The sequence below is a fragment of the Sander vitreus genome, chromosome 3 (assembly GCF_031162955.1).
Source record: "Sander vitreus isolate 19-12246 chromosome 3, sanVit1, whole genome shotgun sequence".
Classification (NCBI taxonomy): Eukaryota; Metazoa; Chordata; class Actinopteri; order Perciformes; family Percidae; genus Sander; species Sander vitreus.
Window position 1 is genome coordinate 13159678 of NC_135857.1, and position 23869 is coordinate 13183546.

General features: G+C 42.0%; 1 protein-coding gene across 1 annotated transcript in view; it reads right to left on the reverse strand.

Annotated features, from left to right (window-relative positions):
- stx1a (syntaxin 1A (brain)) overlaps positions 1-5399 on the reverse strand; it is a 43048-nt gene extending 37649 nt beyond the window's left edge. Inside the window, exon 1 of the mRNA XM_078246063.1 lies at positions 5328-5399. Within this exon, the coding sequence (XP_078102189.1) occupies positions 5328-5363 (36 nt within the window). The 5' untranslated portion in view covers positions 5364-5399. The remainder of the gene's footprint in view (positions 1-5327) is intronic.
- Positions 5400-23869: the final 18470 nt, after the last annotated feature.

Genomic DNA, 23869 nt, shown 5'->3' on the forward strand with positions numbered 1-23869 from the left:
ATAGAAAATAAGAATGAGTGTTCCTAAATTGATCATAATTTAACATAAACCTGTTTTACTTCAATACTGATGTAAACAAACCTTTTATAGCATCGTAAAATGTTAATAACTGAATTCATGACCGCATAAGATCAGAGCCTCAACGAAGCATCACATACTGCAGAAACATGCATACACACACTTCTGTCAAAGCTGTGAAGTGAAGTCAACATACAATACATGATACAGATTCGTTCTTACACATACAGACTAAAAGTGTGGCTATAAACAGCCCAAGTCAGATGTCATAGCCTACCTGCTGTTGAACAACATGGTAGGAGGTAAAGTAGGGCTGCACAATTAATCGAATTTTAATCACGATCACAATTTTGGCTTCCCACGATCAAATTCACGTGATCAAGCGATATTTAAAATGCTTCATTCCATTCATAGAACGCTCTGTATCAAAGTTTTTTTTTTTTCAAAGCTCTGTAAACCCTCTCTGATCACGTGCCTCCATGAGCCAATCAGAGTTCTTCCCTGCACCGCGCAGCTTAGTTTAGATGTAGACAGTCACAGAGGACAGTTTAACGTGAGGAAAATTCCACAACAGATAGCAGTCGGTCATAAGTTGTCACAAGGTTTACCAGTTTACCAGTAAACGCAACATTTTGTCCCGTCTGTGTTGTTTTTCAGACAACAGCAGTGACCAGTGCTAGTTTGAGTCTTTTAGCTCATAGCTTTAGCGGCAGACTGTTGGAATCCTCTACAGTGAAATACAGTCACACTACACCGTTTAGCTGTCAGCATTTTAGCCATGTTTAAACCAGTTACTACTGTAGCTAATGGTAGGCTAACGTTAGCTGCTGTGTAACGTGTTATTAGTGTTTACTAGCGTGACATGCAGCGATGTTTCTGTTGCCTCTAACGTCTGTTTTGGAGCATCAGAGCGCAACGCAGACATTTAAGTGGCACCGTAATCTGCGTTGCCATTTCGTCCGGTTGATACCAGGCACCGGTGCCCTATTGGCACTGGATTTTAACATGCGCCGTTAACGTGAACAGAAAATTGCGTTGCCTGTATGTTTGGAAAGCGGTAGCACAACAGCTGAAATGGCATACTCCTTCATAGTATCCTTCAACAAAGGAGGAATGTAGCACAATATGGATGTGAAAGCAGTTATAATTAGCCTATGTGACAATAAAATTTGTTTTGGTTAAAATCAACAAATAATCGTGATAATTAATCGTGATCAATATATTGATCAAAATAATCGGGATCAATATATTGATCAAAATAATCGTGATTATCATTTTGGCCATAATCGTGCAGCCCTAAGGTAAAGATGTCATTACAACTACCATCTGCAGTGATTCAACAACTCCAGAAAACTTTTTTTAAACTCAATCACAGAGATGGTTGTGTTTTTACACTGCTTTGCTAGTTTGACGAGCTGAGGGGAATAAACTTCACAGGCCACGTTCATTATGAAGAAATATGTCAACCGTATACGTAGTAAAGCTCTATGCAGCACATTCAACATTTTCAAATGACACTATGAAAAGTATAATAAATAATTAATTCTGATTCCCACAACCTACATCACATTTTCAGACCTTTATGTGTACTTCTTTCCCAGGATGTTTAGATAATCAAAGATAACTAACTTAAAGAAGTCCAAATTAAACAACCATTACTATTTTTGATCATGTACTGTGCATACCAGAATATTTCAGGATTTTGTTGAAAGATTTCATGAAAGATTGCCAGTTTTCTCTCTCCTCTTAGATTCACTTTCTACTTGGGATCTGAGAGGTTTTGGATGACATTGTAATTCTATGGCATCGAGGCATAAGTTATAAAGTTCTTGATCTTGTTAAAAGGATACATTTATTATTGTTTCTGGTTTCTTTGTTAAATATTTTGAAAATTATAAAATGCACTATTATCCTTAAATTGCAATATAGGCAATTATATCCACACCCACACATAGATCCAGATACGCTGCACAGTGTAGTACATGATACTTAAATACACAGCCACATGCACAAACAAATGCCACAAACACATTAGGGGCTTTCCGACCGGAGGGATTTTTGCAGTTCTTAGAACTAAACGTTCCTAGAACACTTTTTTCGTCGTGTTCCGACAGGAAAAATTTGGGGATTTTTAAGTTCCTCTGGCCTCAGTAGCGTACTTTTTTAGCTCCTACTTCAGAGCAGGGTCTTTTCCCTTTTCCTAGGTGTACTTGATTGGTCGAACTTATAAGTCACGCCCACTGCCAACTCGGAAACTTGCAGACAGAGCAACAACGGGACATTTTTAACAATTTTCTCCATCTTATTCATCATTAAATTCACTTCTGACAACGTTTTAGGCAAGAAATTAACTGTTTAGATTTTGAATATAGGCAGTCTTGCGAAAATTGATGCCGATTTGCTTCAAAGTTTTCGGAGTTCAGAAGCTCCATCAAGTGAGGCGACAGCCAGCCAGCGCCTGCCCCGGCATCTAGCTCGTCGCTCGGCCAATCATGCTCAGACACCTCGCGGTAAGCTGGAGGTCTCTCAGACCGCTCTCGTAAATAAGAGGCTTTTTTATTTCGCCGTTGACGGTTTGTTTGTTTAAATATCACAACACATGTCCATCATAAGATTAACGGGAACCTGTGGTTAACTGTCTTAACCTCCACAAGCGTGTCCTGCGGCTCGCTGGCCATCACACACACACACACACACACACACACACACACACACACACACACACACGTCCACAGCGTAGCAGGCAGAGGCGGGGTCTGTTCCGAGTATAATAAAGCCCCGTCTGTGTTGAGCAAAACATTATGTGAATTACTATGAGAATGAACGTGCATTTAATATAGGAAAAGTGCACAAGTATTAGCATCATTTGTTGTTGTTGTATGTGGCGCTAAGGTCTAGTGACGATGCTATAAAGACCGTTGCCGTGCTTGTGTCACTCCCTTACCCCTCCTACCAGTCCCTATGGCCACTTGGCCAGTGGGAATGCAAACAGAAAAAAAGATTTTGGGGGAGAATAGTTAGAATAGAAGAACTGCTTAGAAGTGTACTTTTCCTCTAAAAAGTACAAGTACTATGCGGTCGGAAAGCACCTATTATGAAATCAATATCCACACTCTGAGGGTCATGTTTATGGTGTGAGTGAGGGACAAAAGGCAGCTGTCTTGCACCCAGTCAAGGTGAGAGCCTCACAATTACAGTGTTTTAGCAGTTATTTTGAAGTTATACCATGTACTTCTCTTGTAATGATTGTCAAACCTCAAACACAGGAGAGTAAGTCCTGGGTACAGACGTAAACACATTGTTACTTCTTTTTTTAAATTGTGTTGCTAGAATATGGGTTGCGGAGGACAATGGGAGACATTCTTTCTCATACACATTTTAAACATGAAGTCAGGCAAGTACAAGTAAATAGGGGCATTGAACTTGTCATGGATGTGCTTTGTCATCTCTGCTTTTTCTTAATTAATAGACATATAAAGGTGCAGCAGGGGTCTGGAGATATTAGGGTGGCATCTCTTCTATTTGCAGATGATGTTGTCCTTTTGGTTTTATTAGACTTTGACCTCTGATGTACAATGAAACAGATTGCAGCTCAGTGTGATGCCGTCAAGATGAAGATCATCACCGTTAAGTCTGACAGAATGCTTCTTTCTCCATAAATGATGGAAGGCTTAAGGTATAGTGCGTAGTTTCTGTCTCCCCCATGAGGAATTCTAAGTAATGACAGCAACACTGTCAGCGCATCCACATGACACAAGCCTTCTGTGATCGTGCACCATCCCCACCCCTCCTCCACACAGTTGCTTGTTGCAAAGGAAGACACGTAGGATTAAAAAACATGGACTCTTTAGAAGAGGTAATTATCTTCACTCAAGCTTCTGCGTGCGAAAGTCGCCGGACAACACCATTTTCTAAACATAGCCATACTGAGAAATACAGAGAGTTTTGTGGAGCTGATAGTCTTAATTAGCTTTGTATCAACTCATTTGGCAATGGCTTGAATTGAACGGACGTTCATTATTATAAAAAAAGGTTACGCACTAAAGCTTTAAATGGATACCTAGGGTCTTTAGCAACGTGGGACTATATTACACCCTGTCTAATTCATTTGGTTTACATTGAAAGAAGCCAGTTCAGGTAGTTTGGGCACCTAATAACGATGCTTCTGGTCATCTTCCTTTGGAGGCTTTCAAAGGATGACCAACTGGGATAAGACTTACAGGTAGATCAAGCCCACATTGGAGGGATTCAATCTCCCAGCCGCACTGGAGGAACTTCTTTGGATAAGGACATTTGGGTTGCTCTGTTTGTCTATGAAGACCCAGTGACCCTGGAGGGAAGAGCACTTGAGGAAGTAGAAGCCTTCACTTACTTAGGCAGCGTCATTGACAAGCAGGGCGGCATGATACAGACGTCGGAGCCAGAATCGGCTTCATTCATCCAGCTGAGAAACATTTGGAGCTCCAAAGAAATCAGCCAGTGGACAAAGCTCAGACTCTTTAGCTTGAAAAATAATCATATACTACTCTGCGGGTGGAGGAACTGGAAATAAATAAATGATATCACCAATGTTGTTATTCAGAGCTGGACAAGAAGAGCATTGTTGTTGAATCAATAAAGGCTGTTTCAAATTAAATGAAATACATGATGATACATGCCACACCAGCTACAACATCAAACGTTATAAATCATTTCAACACTCCTCAGAGAAGAAATTGATTTCAGGCCTCTGAAAAACCAACATGTTTATATTCAACATCAGGAGAGAATTAATACCTAGGCAGATTGTAGTGTGACCTGGACTTTAATTTAAGATGACAAGTTATTAGCCTACTATCAACCCGTTAAGTGTGTGAAAGGGAAGGTACTGTAGAGACAGAGATGTACTTCCTCCTCCACTGTGAGAAGTTCTCTTCACTAAGAGTGTTACACTTTGAGGAAATAGCAAAGAAAATACCAAACTTTCCAATGTTAACCCCAGAAGAGAAGCTGGCAGTTATCCTAGGAGCTAATTATATGTATCTGCCTGACACATCCTGATGGACCCATAATCACTGTAGGATCCCCAAACGTATAGATTTGTATTGTAATGTATAGTAATTATATTAAAATTGATAAACAAAATTGTAATGTATTGTGTTGTATTGTGTAATGTAATTGTTTTGTGTGTAGTGTATTCTATTATATAGCAATCATCAGTACAATATAGAACCTACGGGACAGCTATCAGCTACAGCATATTTAATATGTGATATGAGAGAGCGAGAAAATAAAAAGAAGGAAATACCAGGACTGTGAGAGAAACAAACCTGTTCAAAGAATTCATCCATAAAGCCTTTGTCCATCCCCACAGCGACTTCATCCTCCTCCTCTGTCGTCTCCTTCCCCTGGACAAACACACATACATTTAGGAATTATTTCAAACAGCTGTACGATAAAATAATGAACATGTTCACTGAACTAATAAAAAAAAAACTTGAAAAATGTAAGACTTAATTGTACGACTGTAACACAGGTCACACTCTCCCCACCTGTCCACCCATCAACTGATTAGAAACAAGGAGCACTTAATGACACTTGTAATTAGAACCACAAGTCAAGTGATTAGCAAGTTATTATTGAATTAGGACCTAGGGGCAGAGAAAACCTTGACTTTTAAATAATCCAGCCTGCACACATACATCAGCATACATATACATACAATCATTTAAGCATAAAGGAATATTTTCTGTAATACACTAATTTGCTTGAAAAGATTGATATCTCTTTCCATTAAATATGAAGCTACATCTAAGAGGTGGTTAGCTTAGCTTAGCATAAAGACTGGGGAAACAGCTAGCCTGGCTCTGTCCAAAGGTAGCATAGTCCACCGACCAGTACCTCTAAAGCTCACTAATTTACACGTTATATCTTATTCATGTATTTTGAACAAAAAGCAAGAGTAAAAACATTTGGTTTAACAGGAAGTTTCTGTGCCAGACAACACAGTATCAAATGTCCAAATATTAAATGTAGCCTACAACATGGGAAGCAAATATAAGCAAGAGGATATCTCAGTATCAAAGAAAAAGCACAAGAGTGGAATATGCTTTTAAAACGACTACAGGTCTTTGAATATAAGGAGTACCACTAGATGACAAAAAAAAAATTGCGTTTTCTGCTGCTGCAAAATTGTATATTTACATGAGCAAGGTCTAAAACTTTTCAGCAAATAAGGCATATTGTAATTTACAAAAGGTTGGAAATAAAAATATGTAGCTTTTCCATTTGTAACTTAAACCGTAACAAAACATTTTTTTTTTTTACATCACAAAAAAACATATCTAGCCTGTCTGTAGCAAAAATAGAGTAAAAAAGTTAAACTTTACATTTCAACTGGTTCATCTTAAAAAAGTTACAGCTTCTCAAACTTTCCACGTCTAGCCAATGATTCATTCTGAAATACATGCTCAATTCTAATCACATATCAGCCATTACCCTACATTAGCAGTGATCTCATGTGGCGTCATCTCATTCATCTAGCCTCTGTCAAACTAATTCACTTCCCCATTAGAGATCCATTTGCTTCTCGCAAATGCTGTAGAGAGGGAGTGTAGTTTTCTTCTTCTTCTGGTTGAAATGGTATCCTTATTCTCATCCAAAATATTTCCCAATTGAGAAAATAATCTGCGAATTACTCGACAATGAAAATAATCGTTGCAGCCCTTGACTAAAGAATGGCGCACAACTACAGAATCTTATAATGAATATAACAGGTACTTTCCTAGTTGTGTGTATCAAAGGATTAGGATTGTATTTATTTCACCTTCTCAACAACAGGCAACCTCTGATCTCAAGCCACCTCCAATACTCTAAAGTGTTCTTTTAAAAATCCTCACTGACCCAAAAGCAAAAATCCCTCAAGTCTTGTTTGTTTAAAACAAGTGACCGTTAGCCCAAGCCATAAGGCAAAATACAATCTGTAATGTCCAGATTAAATCCAATAGCAGCTCAATATCGTTATTTTCAGATGATATTTTGTTGTACATCTCCGATCTTGAGGACTCTATTCCAAAAATTCTTAAGATCTTCAACGAATTTGGCTCAATCTCCGGCTATAAAATTAACTGTAATAAATCAAATCTTCTTTTATTGAACAACAGGCATGTGACATCAGCCATTAGTGTTACAATACCAACCCAAACCAAAATTACATATTTGGGCATCACCATACACGCATTGCTACAGCGAGTTGTACAGGACAACTATGAAACTATATTAGCTATTATATAGTAGTGTTCAAAGGGATCTGGCCAATTGGTCTGCGTTGCTGGCATCAGTACGGTCCAGGATTGCTGTTGTTAAAATGAACATAGTTCCTTATTTTTTAACTATTTCTTAAGTACAATGATCCCCTTACCCCCACCAATAAATTTCTGGAAGAAACTTGATACCTTAATTCGGCAGTATATTTGGAATAATAAACCTAGGCTAAAATACTCTACCCTGCAACGTACCACAAACACGGGAAGCTTGGCCCTCCCCAACCTTAAAGTGTACTACAGAGCCTTTCAGCTACGGGCCCTCAGAGTGTGGATGGACCCCTCATCTACAGTTCCATGGAGAGAAATAGATTTCCAGTGAGGTTTTGCTCTAAGACTGCAAGACCTTGCCTTTGCAGGTGTGTGTCCAAAAAAGTGCATGCTAGCCTATGGCCCTATTATTACCAACACATTGACCAACTTTAAACAGGTGGAGGAGCAACTACGCTACACCAATAAGTGGCATTTACACACCCCAAATGCCACTTCTCCGGGAATCATCACCTTATCGTGGTGGAGAGGTTTGTGTGTCCCTATGAACCTGAGGGCTGTGTTGTCTGGAGCTTTGTGCTCCTGGTAGGGTCTCCCAAGGCAAAGTGGTCTCAGATGAGGGGCCAGACAAAGAATGGTTCAAAAATCCTATGAAAAATCGAGGAAGGGATGAAGTGACCCTGCCCGGAGGAAGCCCGGGGCCCCCGTCTGGAGTCAGGCCCAGATGGAGGGCTCGTCAGCGAGCGTCTGGTGGCCGGGTTTGCCACGGAGCCCGGCCAGGCACAGCCCGAAAAAGCTACGTGGCGGACATCTCTCCATCCCATGGGCCCACCACCTGTGGGAGGAACCGCTGGGGTCGGGTGCGCTGCCACATGGGTAGCAGTGAAGGTCAGGGGCCTCGACGGACCAGACCCGGGCAGCAGAGGCTGGCTCTGGGGACGTGGAATGTCACCTCTCTGTGGGGGAAGGAGCCGGAACTTGTGCGGGAGGTGGAGCGCTACCGGTTAGATCTGGTGGGGCTTACCTCTACGCACAGTCTTGGTTCTGGAACCATACTCCTGGATAGGGGTTGGACTCTTTTCTTCTCCAGAGTTGCCCAGGGTGTGAGGCGCCGGGCAGGTGTGGGGATACTCACAAGCCCCCGGCTGAGCACCGCTACGTTGGAGTTTAACCCGGTGGACGAGAGGGTCGCCTCCCACGCCTGCGGGTTGTGGGGGGAAACTCTGACTGTTGTTTGTGCATATGCACCAAACAAGAGTTCGGAGTATTCGGCCTTCTTGGAGACCTTGAGTGGAGTCCTGCATGGGGCTCCAGTCGGGGACTCCATAGTTCTGCTGGGGGACTTCAACGCGCACGTGGGTAATGATGGAGACACATGGAGAGGTGTGATTGGGAGGAACGGCCTCCCTGATCTAAACCAGAGTGGTTGTTTGTTGTTGGACTTCTGTGCTAGTCATGGATTGTCTATAACGAACACCATGTTCGAACATAGGGATGCTCATAAGTGTACTTGGTACCAGAGCACCCTAGGCCAAAGGTCAATGATCGATTTTATAATCGTTTCATCTGATCTGAGGCCATATGTTTTGGACACTCGGGTGAAGAGAGGGGCGGAGCTGTCAACCGATCACCATCTGGTGGTGAGTTGGGTCAGGGGGTGGGGGAAGACTCTGGACAGACCTGGTAAGCCCAAACGGGTAGTGCGGGTAAATTGGGAACGTCTGGAGGAGGCCCCTGTCCGACAGACATTCAACTCACACCTCCGGCGGAGCTTTTTGTGCATCCCTGTGGAGGCTGGGGGCATTGAACCCGAGTGGACAATGTTCAAAGTTTCCATTGCTGAAGATGCGGTGAGGAGCTGTGGTCTTAGGGTCTTAGGTGCCTCAAGGGGTGGTAACCCACGAACACCGTGGTGGACACAGGTGGTCAGGGAAGCCGTCCGACTGAAGGAGTCTTTCCGGGATATGTTATCCCAGACGACTCTGGAGGCAGTTGCAAGGTACCGAAGGGCCCGAAGGGCTGCAGCCTCTGCCGTGAAAGAGGCAAAGCAGCGTGTGTGGGAGAAGTTCGGAGAAGACATGGAGAAGGACTTTCGGTCGGCACCAAGGTACTTCTGGAAAACCGTTCGCCACGTCAGGAGGGGGAAGCGGGGAACCTTCCAAGCTGTGTACAGTAAGGATGGGACGCTGTTGACCTCAACTGAGGAGGTAATAGGGCGGTGGAAGGAGCACTTTGAAGAACTCCTAAATCCGACTAATACGCCCTCTATGGTAGAGGCAGAGCTGGAGGATGAGGAGGGATTGGCATCAATTTCCCTGGTGGAGGTTGCTGAGGTAGTTAAACAACTCCACAGTGGCAAAGCCCCAGGAATTGACGAGATCCGTCCAGAAATGCTTAAAGCTCTGGGTGTGGAGGGGTTGTCTTGGTTGACATGCCTCTTCAACATTGCGTGGAAGTCTGGGACGGTGCCTAAGGAGTGGCAGACCGGGGTGGTTCCCCTTTTTAAAAAGGGGGACCAGAGGGTGTGTGCCAATTACAGGGGTAGCACACTTCTCAGCCTCCCGGTAAAGTCTACTCCAAGGTGCTGGAAAGGAGGGTTCGGTCGATAGTCGAATCTCAGGTTGAAGAGGAACAATGCGGATTCCGTCCTGGTCGTGGAACAACGGACCAGATCTTTACTCTCGCAAGGATCCTGGAGGGAGCCTGCCCAACCAGTCTACATGTGTTTTGTGGATCTGGAGAAGGCGTATGACCGGGTGCCCCGGGAGATACTGTGGGAGGTGCTGCGGGAGTACAGGGTGAGGGGGTCCCTTCTCAGGGCCATCCAATCTCTGTACGACCAAAGCGAGAGCTGTGTCCGGGTTCTCGGCAGTAAGTCGGACTCGTTTCAGGTGAGAGTTGGCCTCCACCAGGGCTGCGCTTTGTCACCAATCCTGTTTGTAGTATTTATGGACAGGATATCGAGGCATAGTCGGGGTGGAGAGGGGTTGCAGTTCGGTGGGCTGAGGATCTCATCGCTGCTTTTTGCAGATGATGTGGTCCTGATGGCATCATCGGCCTGTGACCTTCAGCACTCACTGGATCGGTTCGCAGCAGAGTGTGAAGCGGCTGGGATGAGGATCAGCACCTCTAAATCGGAGGCCATGGTTCTCAGCAGGAAACCGATGGAGTGCCTTCTCCAGGTAGGGGAATGAGTCCTTACCCCCAAGTGAAGGAGTTCAAGTACCTTGGGGGTCTTGTTCGCGAGTGAGGGGACAATGGAGCGGGAGATTGGTCGGAGAATCGGCACAGCAGGTGCGGTATTACATTCAATTTATCGCACCGTTGTGACGAAAAGAGAGCTGAGCCAGAAGGCAAAGCTCTCAATCTACCGGTCAGTTTTTGTTCCTACCCTCACCTATGGTCATGAAGGATGGGTCATGACCGAAAGAACAAGATCCAGGGTACAAGCGGCCGAAATGGGTTTCCTCAGGAGGGTAGCTGGCGTCTCCCTTAGAGATAGGGTGAGAAGCTCAGTCATCCGTGAGGAGCTCGGAGTAGAGCCGCTGCTCCTTTGCGTCGAAAGGAGCCAATTGAGGTGGTTCGGGCATCTGGTAAGGATGCCCCCTGGGCGCCTCCCTAGGGAGGTGTTCCAGGCACGTCCAGCTGGGAGGAGGCCTCGGGGGAGACCCAGGACTAGGTGGAGGGATTATATCTCTAACCTGGCCTGGGAACGCCTCGGGATCCCCCAGTCGGAGCTGGTTAATGTGGCCCGGGAAAGGGAAGTTTGGGGTCCCCTGCTGGAGCTGCTACCCCCGCGACCCGACCCCGGATAAGCGGATGAAGATGGATGGATGGATAAACGCCCCAATATAGTTCAATACACACTTAAAGTCTGGTAACAAACCCTTTGCTTGTAAGCAGTGGAGTGACAGAGGTATTTATACTTTAGACCAGCTATTCAATGAGAAAGGTAGGTTGAGTTTTGAAGACCTGAGAGCTAGTTTTGAGGTCCACAGGAAATCCTTCTACTTTTATCTGCGCTTAAGATCAGCCCTAAAATGTTATGGAGTGCCATGGGGAAACAGTCTTGAGGTGCACCCAGTCAAATGGTTTGCTAATTTTCCTGTGAGAGGATTAGTGCCCAGGATTTATGCTAAACTGATGCAAGTATCCATAGGAGAACTCCCAATAGTAAAGAAATGGGAAAGAGAGCTGAGCCCTGAGGGGAACGCAATTCATTGGTTTGGGACAACATTTTCCACTGTTCCAAAAAACCCAAATCACCAGTATATCCACTTCAACATTATGTCATAGGACATATTGGACTCCTCAGAAGAGATACATCTCTAAAGTCTCACTCCCTATTGTACTTTCTGTCAACCTGAACAAATTGGAACTTTCCTGCACATGGTCTGGGAGTGTGAACAGGTGCATGAGTTCTGGAATAAAACAACATCAATAATATCTGATGTGATAGGATGTTGAATTCCTACTGACCCGATTGTTTTGTTACTTAATGACGACTCTAAATAACACCTGCTTGGGAGACAGAGGAAAATTTGGCTAGCCGGCTCAACTGCAACCAAGAAAATGATCGCTCAGCGCTGGCTTCCCCCTCACTCGCTTTGTATAAAACAGTGGTTGGCGTATTTTCTGGACATAGGTATGCTTGAGCTCTCTACAGCAAGGATTAACAAAGCCAGGTCATCAACTATCAGCCTATGGGAAAGCGCAGCAGCACAAATATCAGACTTAATGACCTCAGCCCCACAAGAACTAGAGGAGAGTGAGTAGGCAAGGTGTGGTTTCTGTTTGTTTGTTTGTTTTCTTTTCCTTGAGACCACAGAGGGTGGGGGGGTGGGTGAGAGTCTTTGTTCTTGTTCAATTTGTGTTTCTTTGTTCTGTGCGCCATATGATGTTATTTGTCACATATTGTTGAGATTGTTTTGTATGTCTGAAGGTGCTAATTAAAAAATTAAAAAAATTGATCACAAAAAAAAGTGGAGTTCCATTTGAATGCAGTGAATAGTGTGCATGATGTTCTGAGATCCAGAAGACTTAAAGCCATGCATTGCCTTTAACAAAAGCTCAAAACCAAGAAAACAATCTTTAAACCAGTAGGTCCAATTAATACGTATATAAAACCTGCAAAGAGTTGTATTAAGATATTATTTTCATCCCATACATGTGTGCGGGCAGTCAGCCAGGTTCATCTAGACCTAGACAAAGACACTAATGTGCATGCATTAGTCCAGCAGTGCAGAGTGCAGGAAGCAGGAGAAATCATCATATAAGTTGGGGCTGCAATTTTCAATCGATGTAATGTATTGCCATGCATGTATTTAACAGTGGATCCTCTTTAACTGTTTCATACATCCATGATGGCTACCTACATTAGTGACATGCTAATCTACAGCTAATTGGTATTGACGTCTGTGCTGGTAACATGACTGTACCTTAACACAGCATTGGAAGTCTCTCTGTGTGGTTCTGCTGAGGCTCTGTGGAGAGTCTGAATAGTGTTTTTTTTCCCTGTATTTTTTTAATGTGTATTAAAATCCAGAACCACAGATCACACTTAACAGCAGAGTATAATGGACCGAGACTTAAAAAAACACATAGCAGCACCACCACAAAAAAGTTTAATTAAAATCACAATAAATCAGAAGCAAAAATAATATAAAAAAAAGGAGCAAGACCGGAATTACACCACCTTTGCTTGTGATGACATTTCAAGTTATTAAAACCAAGTTTTTCCAAATGTATATGTCCAACTCCATTCTGTGGAGAGTTAACATGTGATGTGCTGACACAGAAGTGGAGAGGCAGAGAAGAAATGTTGGAAAACAGGCAGAAGAACAGCGGGAGAGGAACCATTTCGTGAGAAAAACGTCTGAGAGGACAGACTTTAGCAAGAAATGGTGAGGCAATTGACGCAAAACTAAGTGAGAGGAATGCAGAGCCACTGTGATCACGCTGATACTATCTAAACCCACTCAGACTTGATTTAATCCAATAAAAACTGGATCGTTTTATTCATCATAATAAACATTTGGAAAATAAAATAATTTTTGCCTCAATATTCCCAATCTGAGGGTTTATTTTTAGTGCCCACCTATTATGACAACAGCCAACATGGTGGATGTCATTTTCTTGGTGTGGAGTAAAACTCTTCAGATGGGTTCAATAAATTAAAGTTTGGTGTTGGTATGGCAATGAGGTGCATTGTGGAACTGCAGACTATTGGAAGCAGAGAGAAAAGAGGCGGCAGCAGCAGGAGGCAGAGGAGGAGGACAACGACAAGCAGGGAATCAGAATAAGATCCGAGAGCACCAGTAATGTGCGCCGCCTCCACACAGAGATGCTGTATCTCCTGCAGAGAGAAGAGCGCTTTGGTCTGACTTTTTCTTTTAGTGGACAGAAGGGGAGAAGACCCGAGCGATGCACCCCAAACCTCCACCTCCCTAATATACAACAGGTTAACACACGGAGAGATCAAGGCTTATAAAAGCTGGTCCCCATTAGGCTATAACCCTCCCGCTCACTTTGCCTCTGGGGATCACACATGGGTGAAACACCGCGGCAGGAGTAGTGGCCTGATTATGCTGTTTATTAGATTAGAAAGTTGTTCTAGGCACCGTGCCAGCAGGGAGTCGCTCCATGAAGACAAAAGGCAGTGCCTGCAGATTCAGTGTAAACAGGGGTGCGGGAAATATAGTCCATGACTGAGGGAGCGAGAGACAAAACAGACATCTAGTGTGCGGGCTACAAAATCACAGCCGTCAGCACAGACAAAAAGAAGAGGAGAAACAGGGCAACACCATAATTATTTAAAGCTGTGAAAGTGTAATTGTATGTGCAAAAAGAGGACATAGAGACACTGCGTGTGTGTTGATGTGTAAGTACTAAGGTTAAATGGAGAGGGCGGTACTATAGTGATAATGCGAGCGCATTCAGACCCTTTTTCACGATTTTATAAGAAAGAGAAGAGCAGCGAGAGACAGTTCAAGTAGAGATGGAAAGCCATGTGGGCAGCACTTTATTGTTCTTATGTGTTTCCACATTAAAGCAGACCAGTTTCCTGCATCTTTGTAATACAGCCAATTCAAGCAGCTTTCTGCAGTCCCATTAGAAATGACTCATACAAATCTGTGTCAGCTGCACAGAAAAATACTGAGAGCATAACCAGATTTATTTTCATAATACAGGTAACATTCATTATGGATGTGTGCTCACTCATACACACACATACTTGAACATTTGATTATTTATTCATGTTTCCTACAGTACAATACAAATATATACAATAGCCTTGCTGCTCACACAGTATGTAAATCTGCTTTTAGGACCAAGTTTCCGACTTGTAAATAGGGCTCACGTCAACATCAAAGTAATTTGTCTAAAAAGCTTAATGATACGAAAGTGCCTGAAAAGTCAAACAAATAAACTGCGTCACATTAACCATAACTCCACACCCCCCAATGTATTTGATGGCGAGCTACATTGTCAATGCACCGTATCTTCATACAACCATCTTGAATTTTTAGATGACATGCACGCATTCAAGTCAAGGGAACTTTACCATCTCTACCATCCATCCCATAAATGTAAATGGGGCATTAGCCTAAACCTAATTCAAACCTTAAATGGACAGTTCAACAAAATTACAAAACACACATGTTCTCACTAGCTATGCAGGTAACTTTGGTTTCATTTGTCCAGAATTGGTTTCTGAGATTTCTGTTGCCACCCCCCCCCCCCAATACAATGAAGGAAAATGAGATTTAATTTGTGATGCTCACAGAGAAAATCTAACATTTTTACCAGAATCAGTGTCTTGGGTACAGACCTTACAGTGAACAGTTTTCTTAGACAATGTCAAAGACAGCAAGGTGAATTATCTAGCATAACTGAACTTGTTTCTGGAATGACATGTCGCTTTTTTAATTTTTGATGCTCTAACCAGGACAAACAAATTTCTATTCACCTCCACTGTACTGGTGCGGTGAACTCTCAGAGACGGATATCACAAAACCCGGGCAAATAAAACCAAAACTAGAAGTCAGTGAAAGTGGGTGAACTGACCCTTTAGTCTAAAACCAAGTCTTAATCTCAAACAGCTTTTGGAAGAAGTAAAGAGAGGCCAGTGTCCTTACTTTCCAAAAATGCCAATGCTCATCCTCACAAAGACATTTAACAGCACATATAAACACAAAACCCTACTTATAAAAATAGCTATGGCTGTGCCTTCATCTGCTCCCATGCTCAAGCCCTAAGGACATTCACCACCGACAGGCTGAGAGATCTACAGTCTATATGTATCCAGGACCAGCTGGCAGTAACATCACACAGGAAAATTAATTTGCACTTTCATTTTAAGCATGACGCTGATGCTTGTATCCAAAGTGACTTTTTAATTCATAAGTCACCAGAAAATCCAAACAATGACCATGATATATATTCAATTTATCAAAATCAAATGGAGCACTGGTGGCACAGAACTAATGCTGACACAGCAAAACCACAAATCAAATTACCGGTCCATAACTGATGGATTGCCCAGCTGGTCGGCTGACTGTCAGCGTAAATGAGCGGCTGATGGAAGAGGTGGACACAGTGTAGGACTATCGAGACAGGATAATTACACAACCAGTGAGCAGCGTGGGTGACAAGAGGACACAGGAAGTGATAGATTGAGCTGTTCCATTACTGTGCTGTCTCCTCACTGATAACACCGGGAGCAATCTTTGAAGAAAATCAACATTTGATTCAGGGCATACACTGATGTGTAAATGTCTGCAGGTGTCGTCGGCTGGAAAAAAATAATGTGCACTACAGCTGATCAATGCACTCCTGCGGATAACTTGCTTATAAGAATACAGATCAATACTTTTTGTTTTAATGTAAGATACATATGTATGTGCTGCTGTACTTTGCCAACAAGCTCAATTGTTGCCTGTACACATGTATGTCCCTGGAGTACAACACAACTAATTGTGGGAGAAGAAAAATCCATTCTTCTGTTTTGCAGAGACATTTGAGTTTGAATCGGGTGCAGAACACAAAACTCTGCCTTCTGTATTTAATAATTATTTCAGCAACCTTTGCACTATTCACAACTGCCAAACCAGAAACAGACTTAATTGAGTTTTGTGTGACTTGTAATCACAACAACCTAATAAAGTAGAAGCAGCTTTAAAGACCGTTGACTGCCCAATTTAGAATATTTCGGCCTGGTTCCACAGCTCCAAATCTGGAACCAGAAAATTCGGAAAAATATTATTTTTTTGTAGGTGAGACTTATCTCCCTGTGTCAGAGCCACAACAATGGTGACAGAGGAAAAGTGTGGATGAGATCAAGGCTCTTGAATTGACGTTAATTTCTTTAATCAACATCATAAATGTTAAGTTAACTGCTGTAATTGCTAGTAAAAGCTACCCCAGCTTAACTGGAAATGACATCATCAGGGTGGCTACGTCACTCACTACTGATTGGTTACGACAAAACAAAACCCATGGTCCTAAACAGAAAACAGCTAACATGAACACAATATCACTGCAAAATGAAGTAAGACAAAACGGTGATTTAGTCTGATCATCAAGCTAAAGCCCCTGACACACCAACCGGACGGCTGACCATCAGCAGAAAAGGCAGTCGGACTGATCAGTCGGCTCCCTGAGGTCCAAAAAGTGCCTTGGAACACACCGAAGCGACGCCGTCTTCTTCTGCACGTGCGCGAGACATAATACAAAAAATGAAAACTGGAAATGACAACGTGTCACGTGGGTCTGGCTTCTCCAGCCGATAGTAATGGCGGCTTGTTCGAAATACAATCTCGTATTTTACGAAAATAGTTCACTGAAACGTGTTTCTGAAAACATTTTAAGCGAGAAATAGACCAATACAGTTTCTGAATCTGTCTTAATTATCGGGTTGGTGTGTCAGGGCCATAAGAGTTTCTCAAAGTGGTCCTAGAGTCTTCATATTCAATCCATCAAATTGTGTAAACCTTTACCCCAAGACATTTCTCACTGCTAACTGCTACTATCCTTTTATTGTGAATCTCCATTGATAACGCTTACAGAGATTTAATCGTCACTCTTTAAAAAGGGGCACTATGCAGTTTTGGCCATTTCTTCGCTGTTTTCTTGCAGGTTTCTCTATAGAGCTCCCCCTACAGCTTCGGAATAGATATTTGGCAGCTCCGATGTTTACTTGTGTGTCTGAGTCCTCATTCTCTGTTCCTCCAACAATGCTTTCCTAGCTTTCTGCCTTGCAACTTTGGGCCGGCAAGTCGCAATGGTGGTTTTTCCGCTCACAGGGGGGAGCAAGACGACCACCATTCATCTCGAAAAAGTCATAACCATTCCAATGACTCTGAAGCTGTTCAGTTAAGAAAAATTAAGCTAAAAAAAACTGCATAGTTCCCCTTTAAGTGAAACGTGAAAGGGCTCTTGGCTGTGTTTGCTCTGCAGGCACATCATTTTAAAGTGACTTTTTATATGGGATTTTCTTTTGGATTTTTGTTCAAATAGACAAACTGTACATCTAGTTCCTGCTTTGCATTCCAGTGAGAAACAGATCTGGGCCGAGGTTAACAGGGTGATTTTATCAGCCCTGCACGCAGCGAGCAGGGTTCAGCAGTAAGACAAAGAAGAAGAATGTGGGTGGGAGAAGAGATGAAGCGCTGCCATCACAGCAGCACAGAGTCAAAGTGTGTGCATGTGGAACAATTTCCTTTTTTTCCCCTAACAATCCTCCTCAACGTCCTCCCCCTTTAATCATCTTCCTTTTTTCTTTCTCATTCTTCCTGTCCATCATTCTCTCGCCTCCTTCTCTCTCACTCTCCTTCCTCCAGACTTCAGATTCACTACAGCAGCTGGCCCACACAACATGGACTTGGTTACCTTTGTCTTGCTCATCCCCCTCACGCCTTCACTTTGTGTTTCTCTTTTCTTCTTTAACATCTCATTATCCTTCCTCGAGACCAATTTATCCAACCAAACTAACACTTTAGATGATTTTATGTTGTGTCTGCCTTATTATTACCTGGTCCTGAGAGAAATGTCTTGTTCTACTGTGTATTATTATGAATTATGGAATGACAAATAAACTTTCCTCATGCAATTCTCTTCCTCTTGGGTTTATCTTTTTCCCACATTGTATCCCTCTTTTGCTCTTCCTTCCATTTTCCTCTCTGTCTTTCACACCCTCTGCCTCCCTCACATCTTTCTAACCTATAACAATGTAATTATCAAAGTGATGACATTTAAACACGCCTAAATACAAATTTGCAAGCTGCCACACTATGAAAGGTTAAATAATGACTTATGATGCGATAATAGCGCGTCTTTCCACAAATCAATGATAATCAATTTTAGGCCAGACTTCAAATGTCCGCAGCTGCCAGTTCTCACACAGATAACTCTTTCTGTTGCAGGGACTCAGAAGAGACGACTGACCTTTTAGACTAAATAGTGAATGCTTACTTCCATTTTGGCTTGTTAGCACGTAATTGGCCAATGTGTATGGATATGAATACATAAATTACATGCTGTTGAGAATTTTCATACACAAACTGTTCGGCCCCGGGCATGTGTGTAGGCAGGTGCGGGTGCTCGGTCAGTGTTCAGCTAGTGTATATCCTCGACTTAGCGCCGCCCATGAGGATTGTGATTGGTTTAAAGAAATGCCAATAAACAAGAACATGTGTTTCTCGCAACCTGGAATGCTGTGTGGACTAGCCAGACCCTCCTCCGCTCTGCAGCGTGTGGATAATCTGGTAAAGCAAGACTAGTGCTCAGCCTTGCAGGAGTGGGTGAGAACATGTCATAACGCTTCAGTTGAACTTTAATGACAGATCACAGGCAGGGAAAAGAGATGTGCTGTCACCACATATGCTATGGCTTTTCCCACCCCCAGTTCCTTCTCCCTATTCCCTTGTGGGGTATATTCAGAGTGACTCGCTGACCATGAAGGATTATGACAGCACCAGTGCACCACTAACACAATTATATCGTAGATATGGGGGAAATGTAACGGAGAGTGAGGAGGATGTCAAGGAATGGCAGCATGTAGAAAAAGAATCATCGCGGTAAGAGGGACAGATGAAAGCGCTGTAGGATAGGAGAAGTGCAGAGAAAAGCCAAGAGAAATATCAGAAAACAGAGGTGGAAAGAGGCAGAGAGATGTACACAATAAATAAATTAAAAAAAATTCATTATTGAGAATTTTCTTGATTAATTTATTAACGTTTTGTTTTTAAAATGTCAGAAAATAGTATTTAATCACAATTTCCTAAAGCCCGAAGTGATGTCTTTAAAAATGCTTGATATTGAAAGATAATGAAAGATATTCAGTTTTCTATCACATAAGAAAAACAAAAGCACAAAATTCCTCACATATCAGAAGGTGGAACTGGGAAAATGTTTTTGCTTGAAAATGCCTTCAATAATTAATCAATTATCAAAGTCACTGCAGATTAATTGTCTGTCAATTGACTAAACGTTAAAAAAAATATCATCTGTTGTTTTAGCAAATAGCCACAGTAGGAAGTATGATTCTTGTGCATCAGGAAGTGAGGAGGAAATAGTGTGACTAGCTGTTAGCCACAAAGGTCGCAGAGGAAGAATTTTGGAGTCCATGGATGGGTCAACCAATTGCCAAACTGCAGTCAAAATTGACTTCTTTTAACCATATTTTCAGCCTCAAAAGGCAAAGCTCCACTGTACAGTACCTGCTCGGCATCAAACAGCAGACACACCAACTAGCTGGTGAACATAGTGGAGCGTTTAAGAGCTGAAGAGCCAGATATTTCTCTCAGGAATTAGTAGACCAAAAACAGAGCTAAATCCAGCTATCTAATGGATGTGTAAATAAATAAAACATTAACATAACAAGTTTGCCATATCAACTATAATATAAAGATATGTCAGTATGGTGTTCACAGCTTCCGCTGCCCACAAGAGGCCAAAACGTAGTAGTAGTAGTAGTTGATTTAAACTAAACCATGATCTTGTCCTAACAAAGTAATTTTGTGATTTGTAACAGTTTTGGTGGGAACTGACAAATGATGTCCAGCCGATCGAGCCATCAGGTCAGAAAACACCCATATGTCCTTCTGCGGGTCAACTCATGTCAAGTAATGTATTTGGTTGTTTACTTTGGAGGTCTTGTTAGTTAAAAGTGTCTGTTTAGCCTCACATGGACAATATTAAGCATATTATTATTATGAAAGATTATCATCCAACAAAGACAGAGCTACTGATGAAGTCAGTTCATAGCCTTAATCTCCAACGAAAGGCGTTATCTGCACTGCTAAAGAACCACTCTGCTGCCATTGATTATGAGAAAATGAAATGTTGAAATGTTTGTGCATTTCTTTTTTTCACCATCCACAATAAATACAGTTTCCTTGTCATTGTCATTATAAAATGTAATGTTTCCACTGTCACCATTAGGTTCATTAAGTCGCAGCGGTGAGGACTCAGTATCAGGAGAGAAAAAGTTGCATCGGTGCATTCCTTCCTAAAATCTAACATTCATGTCAAGAAAGCCTCGGCACTAGATTTTGTGAATAGAATTTGTGCTTGCCTTTAGATGCAATAAATGTGAAAAGTCTAACTCCAGTTATCCACATTGAACTGGTTTTTTTTCCTTTGGCACTTCACAAGACACCAGTTTACCTTTAACTATCCTACAGGAGCTGTTTCCCAGCAGCAAAGTTCCCAGGATCATGGGGCATCTAAATCTAATTCTTGGAGGGACTCCAAATCTTATTCAAAACTATTACAACTACACAATGGAGATAGAAAATTTTGTGCAAGGCTGCAACTGCATGACCTATTTCTTGCCACAAATGTATCCAAAAACGAAATTTTTCATCTTGAAAATCTGAAGCAAAGCCCAATGACAGCCCAGCAACCAATGACAGCCCAGCAAGGTATATGAAGGCAGCAAGAGGTGGGTTTGTCAGCTTTAGGGTTTAAGATGCAAATGATATATGCTATTTGAAATGACCGTTCTATGTAATGCAACCTTAACAAATCCCAGCAGAGAACCACTCTGCTGCCATTGATTATGAGATGATGTGAAAGGGGAGGTCTGCACATTACAAATTTAATTTTAGCAGTGCTAACAAAGATGACCCAAAGCTAATTCTCCCACTGCAGATGGGGAAAGTTTGATTATACAATCATCTTTATTTATTATCAGGCTATACATTAGCTGATGCCTCGACAGCTGCACGAGAATAAGCAACAAGATTTTATCACACGGTAGGGAAAATCAAATATCACAATATTTTTTACCCAATACCTCGATATCGATATTGCGGCGATATTGTGGGGTTGACATTTGGTGCTTTCACAAAATATTTTTATAATTAGATTTTTGATATAGAATTATCAGTAACGTGGATTTAATGACTACGTGGGTAAAGGCAAATAATAGAACAGCTATACAGTCTGGTAAGTTCACAAAATAACATCATTTTACTGTAATGCAGCTTGTAAAACCAGGAAAGACAACACTTGTGTCATATTACGATATTACAATATCCAAAATTTAAGACAATATCTAGTCTCATATCACGATATAGATATAATATTGATATATTGCCCAGCCATACCACACGGTCAACACTATAAAACCCATCAGCAGATATTGATTTCAAGGAACGCTCACAGGTAGAAGACAGCTCAAGAAATTAACATAAATACGAGCTATTATTTCATAGTTCACTGGATAAGGATAATGTAATGCATGGTGATCCAATGGACCACCCATTCACACATTTCAAAAATAACTATTATTAGCAGCTGATATTGGAAGTGTCACCTAATTTGCAAAGACAGACACGTTTCTGGTGAATTTCCAGAGGGGTAAGACTCATTTCACAGCTCAGTAATGCAATTATGCAGCCTTTATGTGTAGAATAATGTATGCATGTGCCTTTCTTAATAGCAACACTATAGGATGATGACAGCGCATTTTGCTGCTGCTTTATTCCCTCGTTTGCAGAGGCTTGAAACTTTGAATGAGGACCAATAAAACCTCTGACCCTCGCGGCTCAGTGTTCAATTTAACAGCAACCAACGTGCCGTTGTTCCCACACTGTTATTTGTGTCACTGACAAAGTGTTAGCAACCAAGATCAGGTCGTGGAAAAAAGAAAAAGAGGTGATGGCATGGAATGAAGTGGAATAAAGGTGAGATGGATGTGAGAAGAAAAAAAAGAGAAAGGATAATGAAAAGAAACAAGAATCAAAGACAAAGAGCGCCTGAGTCGGTGTTCCACATCCATCCTGTTAGTTAATGTGTCACTCTAACGCCAAACAGGCAGTGACAGTGAGTACTCCTGCCATGCACACACACACAAAGAGCTGCCTGAACCAATACTAACACTGACTAACAAAGCTGCAAAGAGGGGGCAGAAGGAAGAATGAAAAGTAAAAGGGAGGACAGGAAGCCATCTGATAAATCACTGATAGGAAAAGAGCAATAACGGAGGAACTCACCATTACTGAGGGGATAAAAGAAAAGAGAGGGTTATTATTAAAAAGAGACGGAGATGGGAAAAGAGGCAGATATGGCCAATCAAACGTCAAGAGCAGAAGAAAAAACGACGGAGCTGATAAAACGCCGGCAGATAAACAATCACATTTGATTGATAACAGTTCCTGCGGTGTGTGAAATCTGTAATAACCTCAGCCTTATGTTTCCACCTTAGGTTTCAGAGCTTGAAGACGGCTGACAAACGTATCTTATCTGTGCCATCTGTCATTAAATCAATGTTTGGCCGACTGGGAGCGTATGACTATTTTAGTTATTGAGACCGACAGTTTTTAGGCAGCAAGCTAATGAGCTACTGGAAGAGCAGAGTCATACACAGGTGTTGAGCTCATATAGCTATGTGCATATGGGCAATGTTGGAGCAGAACCTGCACTCTCACACAAATATGAGCAAACTCAATTCCCTGCCAAAATCACACATAAGCAGTAAGCACATGGGTGAGTAAACTAGCAGTGTGAAAACACACACAAAGACACAGAAGCAACGCAATCTGTAAAGCTTAGTCTTCTGGGTTGTATGTGAAAATTAACACTTGTGTGATATATCTTTGTAATATGTTATTTGAAATGACATTATTTCACCCATTTTAGCAATTAGCAAAACGTAGCACAAAACAAATATTTTCACATGAGAGGACTAACAACATTAAACTTTAAGAAGATTAACAAATCCAAATTGAACAAATATGGTAAAAAAAAAAAAAAAATAGAGATGCAACAATCCAATGAGAAGCATCAGACCTGATATTGGCCAGAAGTCACCATCCACAATAAATACAGTTTCCTTGTCATTGTCATTATAAAATGTAATGTTTCCACTGTCGCCATTAGGTTCATTAAGTCGCAATGGTGAGGACTCAGTATCAGGAGAGAAAAAGTTGCATCGGTGCATTCCTTCCTAAAATCTAACATTCATGTCAAGAAAGCCTCGGCACTAGATTTTGTGTTGATAATTAATGTCTTGTAAATTTGTACTTGCCTTTACATGCAATAAATGTGAAAAG